At 36.5% G+C, this 20574-nt stretch overlaps 1 protein-coding gene across 1 annotated transcript; it reads right to left on the bottom strand.

The window, feature by feature from the left end:
• Nucleotides 1–1833: 1833 nt before the first annotated feature.
• On the bottom strand, nt 1834–15128 carry MEIOC (meiosis specific with coiled-coil domain). Its single transcript, XM_052658848.1, has 8 exons — nt 15063–15128; nt 14375–14509; nt 11234–11391; nt 9156–9260; nt 6398–8270; nt 5801–5935; nt 2585–2765; nt 1834–2063 (listed from the first exon to the last, which is right to left on the bottom strand). The coding sequence occupies exons 1-8, from the start codon at nt 15126–15128 to the stop codon at nt 1834–1836; spliced, it is 2883 nt and encodes a 960-aa protein (XP_052514808.1).
• Between the last annotated feature and the right edge of the window lie 5446 nt (nt 15129–20574).

Below are 20574 nucleotides of genomic sequence, written 5' to 3'. Positions count from 1 at the left end.
AAAATTTGAAATAATTTTTGTTTTTTGTTAATAGTGTTTCATTTCTGACCACTGTATATAAAAGTTTCCCTAGAAGTTTTACTATGGTTCTCCTGGATTAGCACAAAGGCAGAACAAAAATTTCATATTTGAAGGAGGTCAGGTTAAATCCAAGGAAATCTGAATGGTGTTGGTTTATTATCTACCAACATTATTTATGTGTTAATAATGAAGTTTAAAACTTAGCACTAGTTCTTATCAGTTAAATGAAATTTAATTGGCTTTCTGACGAGTGACTCAATGTTAGAAACTAATACAAACTCATAAAAAAAACTTTTCAACAAGGCAATTTATTTACTTTTGAGACTAAATTCAGTACAATATTTGTTTCCATAACATCCAACATGTCTTATATCAAACTTAACCACTTTCTATGCAGTGACTGGTGGGATGATCTATTTTATTTGACTACCCTCAAATGTAATTCATTTGGGTAGTTTTAAGGCATTTCAGTGATCAAAATGTTTCTCCCTACAGTTACTCCTGCATTCTCAATCAGTTTCTTCCGCACATCATCTAAAGAAAATTTATGTGGTGTGATTACACTCTTTTTTTTTAATACCAGGATTTCTAAAACTAAGAAAAACACCAACATTTAAAACATTAGTGTTTCTAGTCAAGGGTAGTTCAATTAAATTTCATCAGTACATTATATTATAGTTTAACTCATGCTAGAAATGTTAAAACCCAAGATCTTCTGAGTCACATAATACCAACATTTCATATTACTGAATAAATTACTTGGGTTCCATACAAAGATATTAAGTGATGAGAAAGAGAAAAAGCCAAGCTTTCAAGAGCTCTTTTAAAAAAATTCAGAAGCAAACTAATGAACATAACTACACAAAATATACACTAACCAATTGCAAACTAAACTAGTAAAAGATTAACCTTAAAAAAAATACATTTTAGAACTTCGTGATACCCTCAAAAAGGCAGCAAACTAAGGGTATTAAAACAATAGTCATTATTTGAGTTATGCATCAAGTCTAAAAGATCCAGGTAAAGAAAATGTTTTGTTTTTTGATTCAATTAAAATACTTTAAAACTGGAAATATTTAATAATTGATAGTGTAATTAAAATTTAAATAATATACACAAATGATTTGAACAGGTTTTATATTCAGTAACTTGCATGGTTTTTACACTGGCACTTTTATCACTAATTTAGGAGAATCAGATGCACTTCCCTCCAAATACTTAGGCACTAAGATTTCAAATTTATAAATATGGTAGTATTTTAAATATTAAATTTTTACATGAATATTGGGTTCATCCTTCTTTCCTTTGTTCCCTAGGTATTATCCAGTTTTGTAAGGAAAACATTCTTATATCACAATCAAAACTTGTTTTGGTTACTAGACTGTAGCCATAATTGGGTTACAGTCATTTAAGATTCATTATTTGGAATTATACTTACTAAGGCAGACCTAAATGAAACTTATCTTCTAGAAGAATTTCATATTTGCATTTCCCTGCACTGCAGAATGAGTTTCAGCAATATTTCAGCTGTTATGAAAAATTTAATTTAAACTTGTTACCTTTGACTACCTGGGAATTCCTAGTTGCCCTAGAATAGTCAACTTTACGTTTGACTCACTTTCAACTACATCTGATTCATTCCAAATAGATTTTTAAATAGAAGTTAGACTTCATTAAGGTATTATTAACTTTAAATCTGAAAGACAATTAATGTAATGAAATTTTCAAGTTTGACAAGTTCATTAAAATTTTTTAGCATGTCTTGATACATTTACTTATCAGCTTTTTATTCTTCTTTCTGCTGCCATTTCCTTAATGTTTGTTTGCTTCACCTCTCTGGTTCATTGGATTGCTGCTATTTAGGCTTTCATGGACTTTATCTTCACAGTTTACTATATCTTGTAAAGCCTTTTCTACATCTGTTTGGCCAGCTGTACTGGCTGTTTTTGGCAAGGTCATCTGCAGTGCACACCACAGGGTAGTACGTGCTTTCCGAGTAGCTACACACATCTCTTTAATTGCTGAAGCAAGTGCAAAAACATCTGTAAAAGAAACATTTATGGTCAGTTCAAATTAAATATCATTTAAGTACTCCTAGACTCTTATAAAACCCAGTCTGTGCTACTAAATGATCAAACATCATTATTTTTTATAAAAGAAAGATGGCTACTGACTGAGCTAATCAAAGTACTTGATTCAACATTTGAAAGTGTTACACCTTAAATATAAATACTAATGTAAAAAAAAGTGTTACACTTAAATATAAACACTAACGTTAAAAAAATGTGTTACACTTGTATTCTATTTCTGACTTGTATGACCATGACTATGCTGGGTAGAACACAGACTTTGACAGTTATTACAATTAAATGGGTAAAATTAGCAAAATAGATAAAAGTATTTTCACTGTCACTTTTGGAGTAAATTATATAGGCACCATTTAACAATTTATTCTTTAGATAAGTGTAAATGTTAGAAATCCAACCTATCTAACTTCAGAATCTGATTTTATTAACATTCAAATTAACTGCCTTATCAAAAGGATATGCATTAATGTTTGTACCTCTGTCATCTTGGCATCTAGGAACTCCTTGCCTTTGCCGATTTGAAGCATTAACAATTTCATCCTTTCTACGTGACTGTACAATGTGAATGGACTCCAAGTGTCTATCAAGAGCTGTAGAGATATTGGCATGAAGGGGAGAGCTTCGAAGACGTTCCATTTTGCCCAGTAGAGTCACAACCTGAGGGAAACATTTTAAATTTTGATGAGGCATTTAAAATTTAACTACATTGCCCCTGTCATTAATTTAAAACAAATCGTCAATGAAGCAGAATAGAGATGAGAGGAATAATGTTCATTCAATAATAAGTAAATGTTTAGGCTTCCCTCATAGCTTATTTGGTCAACAATCTGCCTGCAATGTGCAGGAGACCCCCATTCCATCCCTGGGTTGGGAAGATCCCCTGGAGAAGGGAAAGGCTACCCATCCCATTCTTCTGGCTTGGAAAATCCCATGGACTGTATGGTCTATAGGGTTGCAAAGAGTCGGACACGACTGAGCAACTTTCACTTCACTAGCTTACTATATCCTGACACCATGATGGGGGAAACAAAGATGGAAAGTCTGTCTTTCGTACATATGTCAATTCTAGGTAGTTTAAAAGTAATTTGTGAGAATAAGCAACAGTGAAAAAGTCAAACATTCAAATATATCCATATTATTAACAGTAAGTGCAAACATAAAATCTGACATTCTTTTTGGTAAATAATAGCCTGCCAAAAGAGATTAGGAGTTACTGTAGTTAAAAGAAAAAAAAATTGAGCTAAAAAGGGTTAATCAGTCTCTAGATCTGATTAATCTTGACCTCAGCAATTCCTTTCTGGGCCTTCGATGGTCTCCCTTTTGGAAGTCAGAAATAATATTGGCTACTTCCCTGGTGGCTCAGACGGTAAAGCGTCTGTCTACAATGTGGGAGACCCGGGTTCGAGCCCTGGGTTGGGAAGATCCCCTGGAGAAGGAAATGGCAATCCACTCCAGTACTATTGCCTGGAAAATCCCATGGACAGAGAAGCCTGGTAGGCTACAGTCTGTGGGGTCGCAGAGTCAGACATGACTGAACAAGTACACTACACTAGTGTTAGTTTTAAGGAGTCCATAATCCAGAAAATACTGACTTAAATTTATGCTAAAGTAACAAAATAAATCCTATAAGTGTCAAAATTGCTAGGGAAAATTAGGAGGTCTTAATCTTCTGGTGGTAGAAGACTCTTCTGGTTAATTAAGCTTAAAAAAGGACACTATATATCTTAGATATATAGTAAGGGGAGTATGTTTCATACTGTATATGCCTAAAGTTTCAAATTCTAAACTTGGAAGGAGTAAGGAAGAACTTTTGAGTAGCTAGGATTTGAACATCTAATAAATACAGTAACTGCCTTTGGGAGCCAAATGATTTAAAACTCACATAATTCAGTGACTGGAAAGAACAGAAAAATACCTCTCAATTAATAAGCGCCTGAATGAATGCCTCTAACCTCACACTCCTACCAAATTTCTTTGGTATAAGTTCATGCCAGTTCAAGCCCATGGAGAAAACACAAGTGTACAGGTATTAAATATTTTCCTCCCAACTGTACAACCAGCCAGATTCTTGAGGGGGAAAATAAGACAACACAAGGAAAAAACACCACAGTAAAAACTCCAGTGAACTACAAATTATATATTTTTAAAGTAAGAGAGTCATTTTGAATAAGTGTAAAGAAAAAATTTTACAAGTGATTTTTAATAAACTTTTAAAAGATTTTTTTCAGAATTCTATAAAACCAGCACACTAGAAGTAGTACACATAAAAATATTTTTGCCCTTTGTATGTTATTAGTCTAATGTTGCTAAATAGAAAAAAAATTATTATAACAGTTATAAATATGCTAAACTAAGATGAAGCCCACATAAGGCTGGAAAGTATTAAGTATATTTCTTAATACTCACATTAGCAATTCTTTGATTTATTGCCTAGAAATGCATTACTGAGAAAAATTTTAACTTGGAAGTTTAAAAAAACAAAGATTTAAGTTTTTATAACATTTGGCTATATCTGACCACACCACTGATAAATTCCATTGTACAAATTTATGAATTTGATTAAAAATTACAACTGATCAAGGCTGAAAGCTAGGTAAAAATCAATATTTTTCCATTGAAGTATTTCATACCTGTATTTTAAAGACAGCATGGTATAGGTAAGAAACAAATGATCAATAAAATAAAACTCTGTTGTGCTGATTTTTTCTAATTCCTTAAACGGCTTTTATTCAATCATAGATGCAATCTGTTTCACTGCATGCCTTTTCCTAGGAATCATTATCGAATTTTATTTGGAAAACAGAAGTTTTTAAAAATTGTTTATTTATTTGGCTGCACCAGGTCATAGTTGCAGCACTCGGCATGTTGAATCTTCATACAGCATAACTCTTAGTTGCAGCATGTGGGATCTAGTTCCCTGACCAGGGATGGAACCAGGACCCTCTACATTGGGAACATGGAGTCTTAGCCACTGGACCACAGGGAAGTCCCAGAAAACAGAAGTTTTTAAAAGAGGAAGGTCAGAAAGAAAAAACTACCCTATTCTATTACAGGTGCTTGGAGAATTCTGAAATTACAAAGGAGATAATAGGAAAATAATTTTTAGTTAACACCAAGATTCTTTACATTTGATCTGAAGTGATATACTACTTTTCCAAAATAAGGCTATTTTATAAAATTATGCACATACCTATATACGTCAGTTTATTAGTAATTAATACATTGCTAGATATACTTAATGTTTGTTAAATAACTCAAGAGAACATGGTCAAGAAAATGAAATAAGGTAATTTCCTATTAATTTACTACCTTGTATAATATAAGCAAAGCTTTTTCGTGAAGCTAAAAAACAAATTTTGTGATTAAGAAATGGGACTTTCCCTACAAATAATATTTAAAATGGTTTTGCTTTAAATTTTTTTCTTTCTTTTGTGGATTAGTTCCATTGCTAATCTGGATTTCTTAGAGGAATCTCTTAGATTACTAAACTTAATATTTTAATGACTGAGTGGGGCTATTTTCCCTTTCCTAAATAACTAATAGTTCTAGGTCCAAACATGGGAAAGAATACATTTCAGAGAGTTACACATAAATGTGAGTTAAGAATCCTTCAGAACTCTAACTTGCTGAGGCATTTAAAAATTTTATCAAACAGTTAAAAAAATCTGCTATTAGATATCTTCACAGCTTACTCTGGCTTGTTCTCGAAGTTCATCCACAATTAACCGATCAACTCTAGATGGATTGGAGGTCAGCCGTGGAATTGGAGTATTATTAGTACTGGATACTTTTTTCCCTGGATAATTCTTCGCAAGGGCCAATTCAGTCTGTAAAAAAATTATATAACTTTTAGATACTAGATTTTCTAAATGTGATTCAATCATGAATAATATTTCTTATAGGCCTAAAAAGAAAATCGAAAATTACTCCTTTAGATAAAAATTCTGTTTTGGTATCAAAAGGCAATAAATACAAACCACAGTACCATATACTTTTCTGTCATACTTGCTGCATAAAATACCTGAACACTCCAATAATTTAAACTTTCAACCCATTAAGGAAAAAGTCTACCTAACAGGCAAAAAAACAAAAAATTTTTTAAGCCCCAAGCATTTTTAGTCTCTTAAGTCACCTAAGTAATTCTGTATAGTCAGGGACTTAACAAATACTATACATTATAGAAGAATTCAACTTTAAGTACTCTTTCTTAAACTACACTAGGGTAAACAAAATGAAAATAAGCAAAGGAGATATACTAAGTTATGCCTAAATGGATAGTTTCGTATTACCTTTTTTCTCTCCTTTTCTAATGCTCTCCATTGTTCATAGCACTCTTCTAGACGAATATGAAGTTCACTGGCTGGTCCACTGCGGGTTTTAATTGGTCTTTGAAATCCAAAAGTTGGCACGAAACCAGAAAAGGAATTATCACCATACATCATATCATTAAAATATGGGTATAAATGGCTTAAGTCATCATAAGAAAACAAATCATAGGAATCCAACAGTGGAACAACTGAATGGCCAAATGGATGAGTGGATCTTAGTGGAAACCCACTTGAACCAAGTTGTTGAAAACTCTGATTATGCCTTAAATCTCCCATCATATAATTATTAGAAAAGCATGATGCCTGTGTGCGATTCACACGGCTATTAATATTGTTGTCTCCACTTCCCTGTCTGTGGCTATTAAAATGACCCTGTGACTCCAATAGATCTTGGTATGTATTTTGAGATAAGCCATCTAAATGCTTTAGCCCTTCCTCAGGATCATAATGTCCACTTTGGGGCTTAGCTTGAAAATTATGTTTGTTTACATTTTCAATGATCCCATACTGCTGAGCTGAATAGTTATCGCAAAATCCATTTGGCTGCTTAATTTTTTTATCAGTAACAGATTCAAAGAGATTTTCTTCTCCAGTCTTTGTCAGTCCTTCCATGTGATTGACAGATTGGATTCTTTCTGCACCATTGTAACCAAAATCAAAACTAGAAAATGCTGAAGGGTTTTCTTGGCAATACTTCTGAAATAAATTGCTATTTGGGGTTAAATTTATAGATGATAGTTGGGGGAAATCTGAAGAATGGTTAGAACCTTTTGAAGCTACAGTTAAATGAGAATTTAATTTCATCAAGTTACCTTGATTTCGATAAAGAACAGGAGTGTTATTTTTTGTTTGCACATTCATCCATGTTGGTCTGTTTAAGTTGATACCTCCTGAAGATGTTGCTGAATTTGCTAGTAAATTCACTGATTTAAAATACTCAGAATTTGGGGGGTCAGGTTTAGTAAACTGCTGTTTTTCTGTGACATTAGCAAAATCATTATTAGCTGAACAAGTTGTATGAGGTTTTAGTCCATATTCTGATTTTAAGCCAAAATCAGCAGTAAATGCTGCTTCCTTTCCAAACTGTTTTTCTGTCAGATGTGGTGTAGTTTTTGGAAATGTGAAATTCTGCTGGTCAGGTATTGTCTCCTCCATTTTTTTCTGATTTGCTGGTTTTACCTGAAATAACTTTGTGTAGGTGTCTGCTTCTACAGTTGGTGTTTCAGGTGTGGCACTAGCTAATTTTTTACTATCTTGGACACTAAAATTCGAACACTTACTCAGCTTAGCCTTATTAGGGTGAGCATATTCTGGATATCTACAATAATCTGGATTTTCACTGTACCTATTAAATTGGGAAAGAAATATCTCTGCCCTCTTTTGCTGTAATGGTGCTTCCAGACCTTTAGCACATATTTTCTCTCTTCCATAAGAGTAAGTATCAACTCCAGATTCTTTCATGATGTCAGACAGACCAGTCTGTGGTGTAAAACAATTTTTGATAAATGGATATTCTTGAAATGCTGTCTTAGCTGTATCATTTGGCTGAATATTGTAACAGTTAGAATGATCATTTCGTGAGGGGTACATCCATTGTTCTTCAAGGTCTAAACCAGTAAATCCATGATAAAGTTCATCTATTTTTTGTTGTGGTATGAGATTACTGTTATGTAGGTACTGCTTTTCCACTGCTGACACAGATTCACTGGTATAAAAAGCTTGCTGAGAGATGGCTGTATCTACTGGCCTTTTGGTTTCTGTTAAGAGGTCATGGTGATCTGCAAACCTGCTTGTGTTCATTGGCCATACTGACTTTAAACTGGAGGAACAGGTCCTAGAACAAGAAAATATATTTAATTACAATTTAGATTTTAAAAGTCTTTATTTTCTTAGTGGAGAAGGGAGGAAAGGCTTTAAAAACATTTATATTGCCCCATTTCACCATTCTCTAATCCTTTCCAACTTTGCCTTATAAGCTGCCATTACATCCAAATAACTTTCTGCCACTTAAAATGCGCTATATGCTGCATAAATATGCATTTTAGTCTTAATATGTCTTCAGTATACTTTTCGAGGAGACATAAACTAAAGCCTGAGGGTGGTGATTGCATGGTCTTACATGAACTGTTTACATATAGTAAGTAGAAACCAGATAAGGTTTTTCTTATATAAGATTAATACAAAAGTGCTGTTGACCATAATTTTTTTAATTAACAAGGATGTACTCTCATTGAAATGAAAATATTTTCATTGGTTAGATGTATGCTACATATTTCCCTATTTATGAAATAGGGAATCTGGATAATATGGCTTCTACACCCAAGTAAAACAATTAATGCATACTTTAAAAGTTTTTACTATATGAATAAAATCCATACATATTTCTACTCAGAAGCAATGATAGTTTTATTTTTGGAGGTATAAGTATAAAAGTCATTGGAATTTATACTCTTTAAGCCAAATTTTAGCTCATGAACTCAAAGGAAATAGCTTTGAGTTATGGAAGAATGATTTTTCAAATGAAAGTTCTTAATAGCAAATTAAACTTCCAATTGTATGGCAAGCACCTCAGGAAAATCAAGGCTCCTAGAAACAAATATCAGAATTACAATGTCGAATGTCAGATGATCCTCTATTAAGTAAAAATAAAAGTTAACGATCTAGTACCTGGGAATTTAAAAGTTTATTACATACTATATAGGTTATGTAATATACTAACCCCTCAGCAAAGTATGGCTGTGATTTATCTTGTTCTTCCAAAATGTTAGACACAAGTCCATATAAGTCTGTTTCACTACCATAGTCATTTCTTTCTGTTTGAATCCTAAAAATAAATGAATATCACATGTAAATACTTTTGCTCATATTGAAACATAATATATTTCTTTTTCCAGACTTATTCTGACTTATTTTTCTATAAAATATTTGGATTAACTCTATACCTTCATTTCAACTAAAGAGGGAATAGGAACTAAAGAATATTTTCTACTTTAGCATAGTATTTATCCTACATAAATATTTCTCCTTCATTCCAAATCTTATGTCTAGTTCTCAATGAATGCTTACCTTTTATTTCTCCAAAACACATGCTATTCATTTTAGATGACCAAGATATAAATCTCTAATCTATGATGTTATAGACATGATTGGTACCATGGCTGCTTCTGAAAGCATGTCTAGTCCTATTATACATCATTGCATCACACTTGCTATGTTTTTTCATCTGTGATTTGAAAATCATATAAACCTGTTACTCTATTTTTGTGACTCTTATACTAAAAGTTGGATTAAAAAGTATAGTGACATGGTCATCCTAAATATCACAAGAATGCAGCAGTTGTCCCTCAAATGTAAAAGATATGGGTGCTATCCTTAAGTCTTTGCCAAAGAAGTGACTGGTGCTCCATGTAGATGAAACCCTACCTAATGACCAACACCATCTAAACAATACAAAATGTAAAAAACAACAATGAGATGGAATATACTGGACCCTTTTTACCTCTTATGGATTTTGGGTAATTTGTTCCTAGAAGTAATATGTTGTTTTTAAATTGAAACTTCTTGTTTTTTAATATTTTATGTCTAACATTTCATAGTGTTAGGATATTTTAGAAATAAAAATACCTTATACTTGCATAACATTCAAATATTTCATTGATCTTCATAACATAGAAAAGGTAGGTATTAGTAATCATTAAATTGAATAAATGATAATGATATTAAAAAACCTGAATTTTGCAAAGGTTTATCATTTGCCATGCTTTACTACATACTTGTTGAATAAATGGTCTACCTACAAGTCTAATACTTTTCCCACTACATCTTGTTATTTCAAAAAGATTTTATATAAACTTTTTGTATAATAATATGTTAGTATATATCTAGAAAAATATTCAATGTAATATATACCAAACTGTTAACAGTTGTTACTGGGAGGTGGAAAGGCAGGGTAAAGGTAAACTTCTGCTTGCCTTTACATATTTCTATAAAGTCTGAAGTTTTTCAATGAACACATATTAACTAAAAAAATACTTTTTTGTGTAGAGTTATATAGTCTACCTAATAAAATCTACTTTAGAGAACTTAAAACTAATTTCTAAATTTTTAACAATTATTTAATTAGTAGATTTTAAAAATAATTATTTCCTGGTAAACTAAAGACACATCAGTCTCCCTCATTATAATTAACATAAAGGTAGTGTCACTCCCTTAAGCTTCTCTTAATATTTTATAAGCTCCCATAATATTTTATACTTCTTCCTTTAGACCTTACCTTGCAGTACCAGGCACTTGTAGTGCCTGGCAAGTTATCATAATCATCACCATTACTGTAAGATCTATAAAGGCAGGGATAATATTTGCCATGTTAATTCTAATATCTTCAACAGGAGAGAATCTGACATAGAGTTAGCCCTCATTATTAGTGGAACTGAATAGAAAACAAGTATCTTACATTTGATAATATCCTGTTTGTTGTATACTTGTAAGGGAAGAATTACTGAAAATTTAGAACTGGATTAAAAAATAGATTGAAAAATTGTAACTCATTTATATGCTATCTTTAGAAAGAGGAACTTAAGATGTACTCATTTAGGGTTGCTTCTAATTAATGAAAGAAAGTAGCAAGAAAAAATTATAGACACATAACTTTTAAGATTTCCTAGTAGTTAGATAAGTAAAATTACAATGTCATAAAAATACTGATATAGGGAACAAAGAGCTAATATAACTAGGTTCCCATGTAATCAAACTTAAGAACACTTTGTTTAGCCTGAGAAATCTAATTTAATAATTTACCTGTTCTTTACATTGATCTGAGAATTAGAGGGCTGTTTAATATCATCTCCATATGTAGACCATGGTGCATAGAAAAGTGAAGAATCTATAGAACTTGCATATTCCGTTGATGAAGAAAGTGGAGCATACGTCTGCCTTAGGTCAACACTATCTTCATTCTGAAATTTTGAAGACATGTTTGTATATCAGATACAATCAAAACTACATTTATTACAGACTATTAGTGAAATAATAAGAAATTTGAGGAAATAACACGTGTAAAAGTTGGGAGACAAATCTAGACTTAGACACTTAAGCTTACTTTAACAGTAGGAGTTGGCAATTTTTTTCTGTCAGATAATAAATATTTTGTGGTTTGCTGTGTTAAGGCCTCTGCTGAAACTCCTAGCACCAAGGCAACTATAGACAATGTGTAAATTACTATTCCAATAAAATTCTGTTTACAGAAACAGCCACTCAGCAGATTTGGCCCCTGTCCAAAAGCTGTTGCTTATCCCTGAGATAGGACACGAACACCCACAATTATTGCTGTTCTAATTTTTTGAACAGATGAGCACTATGTGGACCATAGCTGTGTTATTTTTAGTATTATTTTTAATAAGTCACTTACAAAATTCAGTCTTAATGTCCCCAATCTGTGAAAAACAAATGAATGTACATTTACATCGAATTTTCAAAGAAATTCCACACATTGTATTCAGTCACCTTATGACATGGATATTCTCTGTATTTTAAAAATGAGGAAATGGGTGTTTTATAATGGGTTTAAAAATGAGGTTACAAATTATTGAGCTAAGAGATGACAAAACTAAAACCCAAATTCAAGGACGTCTTACTCCTACACTGCTGCTGCTGCTGCTAAGTCTCTTCAGTCGTGTCCGACTCTGTGCAACCCCATAGATGGCAGCCCATCAGGATCCCCTGTCCCTGGGATTCTCCAGGCAAGAACACTGGAGTGGGTCACCATTTCCTTCTCCAATGCATGAAAGTGAAAAGTGAAAGTGAAGTCACTCAGTTGTGTCTGACTCTTCGAGACCCTATGGACTGCAGCCTACCAGGCTCCTCCGCCCATGGGATTTTCCAGGCGAAAGTACTGGAGTGGGTTGCCATTGCCTTCTCCACTCCTACACTAGGGCCTTTTAAAACAATATCTTTAATTTTCAGCTTAGTTTATTTCCAAGAGGAAGTATAAAAATGAGACAATACATATTTTATCTTAAGAAATTTAAAGATATTATAGTTATAAGAAAAAACAAGTTCATTGTTTCTTTATACTTCTATAATGACTTTTGAGTAAATAAGGTAAAAGGTTTGAGTTTTAAGATTTTAATGAATTATTTGAAGTCCTGTTTCCTTCCAAAAAAGGGACTGAAGTACAATGAAAATACTGCACCTCAAATTTTAAATACTTAAAATAGTCTGAATATATAGATTCACAATTTTTAACTCTCCAAATAAGGAGCTACTAAAACCTGAGATGTAATAGCTATAAATATCCAGACATAAACAGAGTAGAAAGGATATTTTCTTATAAATATAGAAGGTATATAATCCTGGTTAAAAATATTTTCTAATTGCTTTTTTTCTCAATCAAAATTGATGTGAAAAGAGATAAAACATGTTTAGATCAAAACACTCCTAAATTTTTGTTCTTCATGGACACGATAACTGAAAAATAACATTTTAAACATTCACTGAGTTTATACCAATAATATATGAAAACTAATATCATCTAATCACAAATCTTCACAAATCTCAAACATTTTATAGCCATTTGGTTAAATTCTAGTTATGAATACTATTTGAAACCTACATATTATAATTTTCTTGTTTATAGCTTATTATTTTGTTGACTATTCTGAAATTGGAGAAACTGAGGCACAGAAGAGATTTTGCTAAAAATGCCACTAAAAACTGTCTTTCCAAAATTTCTTAGTTAGCAGTAACTTTTACAAAGCCTGTTAAGGTCAGAACCTTTCATAATTTTATTCCTTTAGTTCTGAAGTTTTTATGACAGGCCCAACCTAACTCTCTTTTAGGTGTGAAGTATCCAAAGTGATACAAATAATTGCTCATCTTTTTGAAAGAGTTGCTTAAACAAAATGAGCATTTTCAGATTATATAATATCAAATGAGGTAAACAGTATTTGAAACAAAATACATAAGTATTATTTCAAGTATACTTTATATTTTAAAGATTTGAGTATTAGAAAAATTAAATCCTTTTAAAAGACTGATTTAAATTTAATATTCTAGGATAAAACAAGCAACTAATGTGGTGGCTATCTAGATCCTTTTCAGTCAAAACATTTCTGGAAGTTAAATATGTGAATGCTTAGGGCTGGTACACTAATTAGTCTAGATAATTGCAAAATGTCTCACTTTATTCTTGCTATGCTTAATCAACTGCAATTAAATCCAAGTAAATTTTAGTAGTCAGGTAAACATTATAGAGAGCAGTGGAATGCTGGTCTTGGCAGTGAAAAGACCTGGAGTCAACTTGGGTTTTGTCACTTAGAGAACAAGTCAAATTCTTTGGGCCTCAGTTTCTCTATCTGTACAATGGGTATAATACTATACAAGGCTGACATGCGACTTAAATAAAATATTTATTTCAGGTCACTGTTATAATTCAAAATATAACAATATCAACAGCGATGTGCTGGTTAAATAATTTCAAATGAAAATGACATATTATCCTAAGCAAATTTAACACGTTAACAAAACTAAATGTTCTAGGTGAGGTAAAAGGTACCACATCATCTAAGACATTGTTAGAGCCAGAGAATAAAAAAGTATAGAAAAATTTCCCTTTTTAATGACCAAACGTATGTTTGCACCGACTTCCAATAAATGCTGGAGGGGAAAATCATCTTACGGTATAAGCAAATACGGATTTTCTTACATTTCTAGCATCATGTCACGCTGAGAACAAAGCAAAAGCAAGAATCAATGAAAAATCTTATTCCTTAACTTGCTTTCAAAACCAGTTTGTATTCTACGAACTCTGTATTTAAAATATTGTCTGGTCCTAAACGTGGAGCAATTTAAACGCCAACGTGAATGGGCTGGGTGCTGGGGGTAGGGTCGAATTTGAAGGAGAATAAATTCTCTAACAAAGGGCAGAGCGGAGAAACAGACCTGCGATTTGTAGCAATCATAGAAGGAAGGGGAGCCCGTCAGCATCACGCTGTTGAAGACATCTGTTAGTCGACTGCTGGCGTCCGCACTGAGGTTCCAGCAGCGATTCGCACCTCCACGGAACGCGACTTTCGGCTGCACAAAACGGGGATAGGAAACAGGAGAGACACGTCACGCAGGGCAGAGCCGGACCGATACGGCCGGACGACGGCTTCTACGGTTCTACGTCGGCTGTGCGCCTAGCTGCAGCCGGAATCCGATCCCAGAACACTCATTTGCGGACCCCGCGCTTCTGCCCCCGGGGTTCCCTCTCCTTTTTCCGGCCGGACCCCAAGGTGCGCCTGACGGGCCCTCCCCGCCGGCCTCCGCCTCAGCGCCGCCACGGCCCGACGTTGGGGAGGCAGCCGCAACCTGCGCGTCGCGGCCAGTCACCTGCTCCGCCCCGCCGCCAGTTCTGTCGGCCCGCGGCGAGTCCCCAGGCCCCGATCCCACCGGCCGCCAAGCCCCAGGCTCACCCCCGCGGCGCAGCCCGGCCGCCCCGTCGGGGCTCCTTGCCGGCGACCCGGCGTCTCCCGCCCGGCCGCTTCAGAGACCCGCGTCCGGGGACGCGCCCATTCTGTCTCTCCTCACGGTCGCCGTCCTCCTAGGCCGGCCGCCACCCAAACCCCTGACAGTCCCCGCCAGTTACCTCAAGTCCCTCCCTGAGGCCTGGGGGGTGAGGGGGCGGATGGGGTTCTCCGCAGCTCACCTCCATGGGCCTCCCAGCCCCTCCTGGACTAGGCACAGCTCCTGGGGTACGGGGATGGGGCGGGGCGTCGAGGCCCAGCTCCCTCAACCCGCACCCCGCCGTTGCCGCCTCCGCCCCGGGCGCTGCCTGGAGCCGGTCTGTGGGTGCGGGGGCAGGAACCGGGAGAGAGAGGCTGGGGAGAGGCCGTTACATTGCCCACCAGGGGCTCGCGACCCGGCACGCGACCCGGCACGGGCCCGCCCCGCCCCCTCCTGGGAGGCCCGTCTCCGGCTTCGCACCCCTCATTGGCCCGCTGCCCGGCCAATGGGCGGTGGCCTCCGAGGCCTGTTACCCACTAGAGACAAGGCCAAGAACCAGCCGTTAAGGCGACCTCGCTCTCTTTGCGTTTCTGAGCCTTTCCCGCTCAAAGTGAACGTGTTCGGGATTGGCCCAGTCCGTCAAGCACCCGCCTGATGATTGGCTAGTAGAGCAGCTGAGGGGCGGGGCGTGGAAGGAGGATTAGGCTCTCGGGCCTACCAGGTGGGAGAAGTGGTCCGGAAGATTTGAGAAGTCGCTCAGCAACCGGCGGATAATCCTAAATTTACCGGCTGTTACAGAGGGGCCTAGTGGGCTGCTGTCTATGGGGTCGCACAGAGTCGGACACGACTGAAGTGACTTAGCAGCCAGCAGCACCTTGCTCCAACATTTCATTTTGCCCCTGGTCCTGGCCCTAACTCCCAGAATCCTTTGGAGCTGCCTCAGAGAGTGATAGACTTGGGCTCGCTTACGGAGCGAGAGGAGCGAGAGGAACCCGTTAAGGAGTGGGGGTTGGGAAAGTCCCTTCCGAAAAGGAAGAGAGCTGCTCTCGGTCCCAGGCTCCACGCTTCAGTGGGGGTGAAGGCATATTGGTGCTTATGGAACCCCTGAACAAATTTCACTCTGACCTGTACCACATAGGCCATTCACATAGATGGTCCCATTCGAGGATGTGCTATCTCAAGATTTTGTCCCCAGAAAATGCTAAACAGTTTTGTGTGCATTGAAATATTGAAGACGATCAAAGTAAGCACAGTTACCACCTTTAAGGCATGTATATTTAAAATCTAAATTTGAGAAGCAATGAAGTGGGAGGTGTTTTTTTAACTCAAGCAGAAATGGAAATAGGATAGGGGGACATGTCTTTTTGGCCCATATTGCCCTGATGGTTATTTTGGATCCCAACTCAGCTTTGAGTTAAGAAAGCTTGTTAGCTGACCTGGCTGTACCAATTCATTATATTTATTTCCCTACCTCACCCTTAAAGTTGCTAACCTGGAGTTTACTCCATCCTTACATTCAGAGCATACTGTTTTGTCTCTCTCCCATAACACCCAGAATGATTTTGCAAAACTATGAATCCTCTTATGTATCTTTTTTATTTTAATAAGATATACATAAGATTTGGCATTTTAAGCGTCTTCGAATGCATAATTCAATGACATTATACTCAGTGTTATGCAACCATCACCACTATCCATATCTAGAAATATTTCATTATCCCAAACAGAAATTTTGTACCCAATAAAAGAAATAACTCCCATTTCCCCTTCCTTCCACTCTCTGGGAACCTCTATTCTACTTTATGTTACTGTGAACTCACCTATTCTAGGTACTTCATATAAGTGGAATCATACAATATTGGTCCTTTCGTGACTCATTCATTAGCATAATGTCAAGATCCATGCTGTACATGTCAGAACTTCACTCCATTTTATGGCTGAATAATATTAATCAGTTGATGGACACTTGGCTTGTGTTCACCTTATCTTCGTAATGAAGAATGGTGTAATGAGCATTAGTGTACAAATGTCTATTTGATTTCCCTTTTCAATTCTTTTGGATATATGTTTAAGAGTGGAATTGCTGTCATGGTAATTCTGTTCAACATTTTCCACTCCAAACTATCCTACTGAAGCTGAACCATTTTGCATCCCTACAGCAATACACCAGGGTTCCAGTTTATTCACATCCTTGCCAACAGTTGTTATTTTTCTTTTTTTTTTTAAATAGCCTTTCGAGAAGTTGTGATATGGTATATCACTGTGGTTTTGATTTTCATTTCCCTTGTGACTAATGATGTTAAGCATCTTTTCATGTGCTTATTGAACATTTGTGTATGTTCTTTGGAAAAATATTTATTTAAATCCTTTGCTCATTTTTTTGAGATTGTATTGTCTTGTTTAGTATTGACATGGTTTGTTTTGGAAATGAAGGTTACAGGAAAATGCAACACCCCATTGAACTCAAGTGAATACATTAGAAAAATGATCATTTTGGTTATGGAGTAAAAACAGTATTTAGTGTATAATTAGTTCTTTCTTTCATCTCTTGCATTTCTCTTTTGGAAGATCTCATTCTGAATGCATATGTTGAGAGGTAGATGGGATTGTTTTCACAACTGCCTAAAAATAGATACAAACCTCAGACTACAGTAAGAAGTTAGAAATACTCAAATAATTTTTTTATGTCTTCTCTGCTTTCACAGTTTTTTGTGATCCACACAGTCAAAGGCTTTGGTGTAGTCAATAAAGCAGATGTAGATGTTTTTTTCTGGAACATGGAAAATCCCAAATTTGAGGGATCTTGCCTGGGAAATCCAATGGACGGAGGAGCCTGGTGGGCTGCAGTCCATGGGGTTGCTAAGAGTCGGACACGACTGAGCGACTTCACTTTCACTTTTCACTTTCATGCATTGGAGAAGGAAATGGCAACCCACTCCAGTATTCTTGCCTGGAGAATCCCAGGGATGGGGGAGCCCGGTGGGCTGCCGTCTCTGGGGTCGCACAGAATTGGACACGACTGAAGCGACTTAGCAGCAGCAGCAGCAGCCAGATATAGAATGAAGGATCTCTTGACACCATGGACTGGAAAACAGCTTCTTCTTTTCTTTTTTTAAAATTAAGATTCACAGTTTTAATTTAGACCACAGAGTTTGAGAACTTTAAAAAGATTCGTTGTTTCTGCCTTTCCCCTTTCAGTTAGATAGGGTTCCAGGTCATTCTCTCTTAATCTGGGCATTTAAAGATCCATTAAAGCTTTGTGTTGTGATATATTGCTGCAAGCAAGCTTCCTTCCAAAAGGTAAAAAATTAAAAGAATATTCCTGAAAGACGTGGTTTTCCAATTGGATGATTATGTACCGTTGAGGTGGGAAATAGATTCGGAATATATAGAATCTTACTGAAAACACACAGCCTACCTCCTTGTTGCAATTTTTCAGCAGCTGAATTTCGTATATTATTTTATCTGTCTTGCTTTCTATTTATGCAGTCTAAAATACCATGAGAGGACATAGTTACTGACAGGTCAACCTGAAAGCTGGATGTTTTGCAAACCATTGTATTAAATAATGAAGTTGAGGGTCCTTGTCAAAATCGGTCAGAGCCTGGAAATATTCAATAGTTGTTTTATTGCAAAAGCTTTTAAATTCTGCTCAGGTTCTGAACTGATCCCTAAGTAGGTAGAGTTCTCCAACCTGTCCTTTCCTAGGGCGCCTACAAAATTAAAACCTAGAAAAGCTACTTCCTTGACTCCTGCTTTGGAGGGCAGAGTCAGGGAGGTTCCCCACTTGTAAGGCTCTACCTCTGTTTCAAGGATTTTACCTCTGATCTGGAGTCCCACTGCTAGTCTGGCTTGATGATTTCATTCTCTCTCTTCCTCTCTCTTTATAATAGACATTATTTTTTAAATTTTTATTTATTTATTTATTTATTGGCTGTGCTGGGTTTTCATTGCTGCACACAGGCTTTTCTCTAGGTGCGGCAAGTGGGGGGCATTCTCTAGTTGCAGTACTCAGGCTTCTCACGGCAGCTTCTCTTGTTGCTCTAGGGCCCTTGGATTCAGTAGCTGTGGTCCCTGGGCTTAGTTGCCCTGCCGCATGTGGGATCTCCTGGGACTGGAGATCAAACCTGTGCCTCCTGCACTGACAGGCAGATTCTTAACCACTGGACCACCAGGGAGGTCCTAGACATTATTTTTAAAAAAAACGGTTTGAGGTTCACAGCAAAATTGCATGTAAAGTATAGAGAGTTCCCAAATATTCCCTGCCCCTATACATGCCCAGTGTTCTCCCTATCAGCATCCATACCAAAATGGACCATTTGTTACAATCAATGAGCCTACAATGGACACACCATTATCAATCAAAGTCCACAGTTTACATGAGGGTTCATCCTTGGTGTTGTGCACTCAGCTTTCTTTATAATCCAACTGTCACATCCATACATGACCACTGGAAAAACCATAGCCTTGACTAGACGGACCTTTGTTGGCAAAGTAATGTTTCTGCTTTTTAATATGCTATCTAGGTTGGTCATAACTTTCCTTCCAAGGAGTAAGCATCTTTTAATTTCATGGCTGCAATCACCATCCGCAGTGATTTTGGAGCCCCCCAAAATAAAGTCTGACACTGTTTCCACTGTTTCCCCATCTATTTCCCATGAAGTGATGGGACCGGATGCCATGATCTTCGTTTTCTGAATGTTGAGCTTTAAGTTAACTTTTTCACTCTCCCCTTTGATTTTCATCAAGAGGCTCTTTAGTTCTTCTTCACTTTCCGTCATAAGGGTGGTGTCATCTGCATATCTGAGGTTATTGATATTCTCCCGGCAATCTTGATTCTAGCTTGTGCTTCCTCCAGCCCAGCCTTTCTCATGATGTACTCTGCATATAAGTTAAATAAGCAGGGTGACAATATACAGCTTTGACGTACTCCTTTTCCTGTTTGGAACCAGGCTGTTGTTCCATGTCCAGTTCTAACTTTTGCTCCCTGACCTGCATACAGGTTTCTCAAGAGGCAGGTCAGGTGGTCTGGTATTCCCATCTCTTTCAGAATTTTCCACAGTTGATTGTGATCCACACAGTCAAAGGCTTTGGCATAGTCAATAAAGCAGAAATAGATGTTTTTCTGGACCTCTCTTGCTTTTTCGATGATCCAGCGGATGTTGGCAATTTGATCTCTGGTTCCTCTGCCTTTTCTAAAACCAGTTTGAACATCTGGGAGTTCATGTTCACATATTGCTGAAGCCTGACTGGGAGAATTTTGAGCATTACTTTACTAGTGTGTGAGATGAACCCTAAAAAACCTGGTTTTTCTTATCTAACTCATCTTAGATATTGGGCACCAAGAGGGAAATCTAACTCGCCCCAATCTTATCTATAACTCCAGTGTTATACAATGATTATAAGAATTTGGAATCTATTCTGAAGGAAAATAAGGAAAATAATCTATTTCTGTTGGAAAATAAGCTGGCGGATCAAGTGGTCTAGTTAATTTTGTTTATTTGTTTATTATTTATCTGACTGTCTCATCTTAGGTGTGGGACTTGGGATCTTTGGTTGTGGTGCATGGATTCTTTAGTTGTGGCACTTGGACTTAGTTGCTCCACAACATGTGGAATGTTAGTTCCCTGACAAAGGACGGAACCCACATCCCC

This window comes from Budorcas taxicolor, chromosome 19, assembly GCF_023091745.1.
Source record: "Budorcas taxicolor isolate Tak-1 chromosome 19, Takin1.1, whole genome shotgun sequence".
Classification (NCBI taxonomy): domain Eukaryota; kingdom Metazoa; phylum Chordata; class Mammalia; order Artiodactyla; family Bovidae; genus Budorcas; species Budorcas taxicolor.
This window is presented reverse-complemented; position numbering and strand designations above follow the sequence as displayed.